The 3,270-nt window shown below is 26.7% G+C and overlaps 1 protein-coding gene across 1 annotated transcript; it reads right to left on the reverse strand.

Annotated features, from left to right (window-relative positions):
• Nucleotides 1-2,590: 2,590 nt before the first annotated feature.
• Nucleotides 2,591-3,167, reverse strand: LOAG_13870 (hypothetical protein; the record flags this gene model as incomplete). Its single annotated transcript, XM_003149374.1, has 2 exons — nucleotides 2,591-2,769; nucleotides 3,074-3,167. 2 exons carry the CDS (start codon nucleotides 3,165-3,167, stop codon nucleotides 2,591-2,593), a joined length of 273 nt encoding a protein of 90 aa, XP_003149422.1.
• Nucleotides 3,168-3,270: the final 103 nt, after the last annotated feature.

The raw sequence follows: 3,270 nt of genomic DNA on the forward strand, positions 1-3,270 counted from the left end.
CATTATCATCATCATTCATCATCATCATCATCATTATCATCATTATCATCATCATTCATCATCATCATCATTCATCATCATCCATTTTATGATAAGCTAAAAGCTTTCTTTCCCAATTATGTTGGTAAGAATTTTTTTGAAAACTAAAAAATTTAACAAATTTCCTGATATTAATTATTTATATGAAAGAAAAAAGCTCCAAATGAATGTATATTGTCTTTTTCATTGACAACAACGCCTTAATGTAATCAAACATATGTCATATATGATGAGTTTGATTTCATTAAAGTTAAGAATGTTACCCTGAAAATTGTGGTAGTGTCTCAGTAAAATCGAAGTCCAATTAATTAAGACAAGTGACCCAGTTCTAATTAGGATAAGCTATCCAGCCAGTACTAATTATGAAAAGCTATTCGGTTACAATTAAGACAAGCGCAACTATCTATAGTATCTTATAAACTATTGGAATCTAACTTTGCCTAATTACTGAAATATGGTTTAGCTTTGTCCAGTGGAATTATTCTTCTTATAACAATAAACAATTTACTAAATACAGATTCATAGATTATTTCATTTTTGATATTATCATATAAGTGACCTTCTTAATGATTGGCTAGCTAAAAGTATCTTTTCTGACCTAATACTGATCGATGTTAAACAAGAAATAGAATTGAATAATGTTGTACTCAGGTCATTTTATCTTGATCGTTTTGAGTTAAATTTTATCACAAAAAAAAAAAATGACCAAGAAATAGAACTGACCATAATTGAAATTTGTTAATGAATCCATATTGATAGATTTTAATTTGCTCACAGAATATATTTCAACTGCTACAATTCGATTTAATGAGCATTAAAAGCCTGTCTGTCTCTTAGAGATGGAAATAAAAAAAATTTCACGGAAAAGAAAAAAATTAGAAAATGAAGGAAGCGATCATTTAACTAAGAAATAAAAGAATAGAAGAAAAAGGAAAGAAAAGATTAACAGTAAAAAAAAAGCAGAAGAGAAGAAGAAGAAAAAGAAGGGGGAGAATTAGTATGAGGGAAAATGTAATGATTCTTTGAATAATACAAAACAAAAAAAAATTATTTTATTTTTAGGAAAAAAAAAGAAAAAGAGAAACCAAGAAAAAAGGATTTCAATCCTAGCCTTTTAAACCTTTCTATCTTCTTCCTTTTCTCTCTCTCTTTCTCTCTCTCTCTTTCTTTCTCCCTGTCTCTTTGTAAAGAGTTAAAACTTCCTCAGTAGTATGACAATAAAATGTTTGAGGCGGCAATTACAAAGAAAGATTTTCTTCTACCAAAAAGTTCACACCGATTGAGGAGTATTCGTCGTTCCAACTAATCAACTCATTTCACATTTTATGGTACTTACACTAAACTATCATCTGATATAAATGTGTAAATTTCAACTCTTTTCTTCTTTTCCCCTTATTTACGATAAATAAATGTTATCCTTTTCAAAAACTAAGAGAGAGAGAAAATAAAAAGAAAACATTTCAATAATTAATGTTAAATATTAAAACATACCAAAATGATAATCATTAACTAATTAATTAAAAGAATAGCAATTTGTTATTGTTTAAATTAATCCTTCCTTCATCCCATTATATTTTATAAGCATAGCTAATTTTAAACTACTGAATTTTTGTATGACAAATTGTTGATTAGTAAGTTGAAAGATTCTTTTTTAAGTTTAAAATATGATTGAATAAAAAAGTCTGCAAGATTAATATTTTCCAGGTTACTTTTCAGGTTGTTTTAAATTCAAAAAAAAAGATTGTTTGAAATTTTAAAATTTTTAAATCTTAATCGAAATGTTTTAATCTTAACATATTTTTATTTTTATTTTGCCTTTTTCACTTTTTTTTTGCATTTAAGTATGATTAATTTAATTTTTATTTTATTAGCATTCGTAAATAGCAAAACTTTTTAAAGATGCAATAAAAAGTCTATTTTTTAATAATTCAATTTATAATATTTAAAATGTTATGAAATCTTAAAAAAATTAAAAATTAAAAAATAAGAAATGAAAAATTAAAATGTTATGAAAGTTATGAAGTGACATAGTATAATATACTGAAGAGAAGAAGTCTAGTATATGTCACCTGGTTTTTTCTCATTTATAATTTTCTAATTTTAATTAAAAATCCTTTTTTTCACAAATTAAACAAAATGACAAATGTCTATCCGTTTGTTGTTTATATTTTGCGTATTTTAGTTATGTGAGCTACATTCCTATGCATATCATTAAAGCATTTCGAATAAATTAAACCCATTAAAATTGGACACCACTCTCCTGTCCCATCATTACAACCAATTACGGGTCAACTACAGGTCATAGTATTTGTCATTGTTTACAAAGAAGCAACGTTGATCATTGTTTACGGTATATATACAATGAAATATTATCATTCGACATTTTTCTGCACATATTTACATTTTGATGTGCTTTGTCAATCGATTTCACAGGAATAACGCTTGAAAAATTGGAAAAGTTAGTTACGTCACTCAGGTTAATGTTTCCGTGTAAAGTTAGTTTACGTAAGATACGTCAAGTAAGATGACAATAAAGTGAAATACTTATCAGTTAATCATTTAGAAACTTACCGGTGTAAGTACCACGTAACGTTCGTGCCGTACACAGTTTCTCTTGCTTCAATGAAACTTTTGTTTGATTCGTACTAGAAGGCCAATCGAAGTTAAAACTAACCTGAATATCGAATTTGCCGGTTTTAATTCCTGCACATCGATACTCAATATTGAATGCTATAACTTATGCCATAATTATTTAAAGAATCTTAAAATTAAAAGTTTCCAAAATCGGATAATGTCGGCTAGAAATCAAGAAAATTTCTGTAAACATAAACTTTGGAACGAAAATATTCAATAACGATTACTTATCATAAGTAATTCAAATGGCTTAGATTATCAGTAAAAATAGCATTTTGATAATTTAAAAGATAAGAGCAAAAGAAAAAAATCAAACGTTAGAAATAAAAATTGTTTTTAGTTGGCTTAACTAAAATATTTTAGCAATGTTTTAAACTTGAAAATAGAAAAGGAAACTAACTTTCCGTTTTTAATGGAACTTTTCCGCTTGGCGGTATATGAAGTAATGGGATGACATCATTAGCATGTGATATTACTCGTATCGTATAATGCATCTGCAAGATGGAACCTTTTTTCTGCTTTAAAACGAAAAGTTTATCAGAAATGGCTAGAAAATAATTAATAAGCAATTAGTGTTAGATTCATTTTAACTTTTAG

Source organism: Loa loa (genome assembly GCF_000183805.2).
Source record: "Loa loa unplaced genomic scaffold supercont3.21, whole genome shotgun sequence".
Lineage (NCBI taxonomy): Eukaryota > Metazoa > Nematoda > Chromadorea > Rhabditida > Onchocercidae > Loa > Loa loa.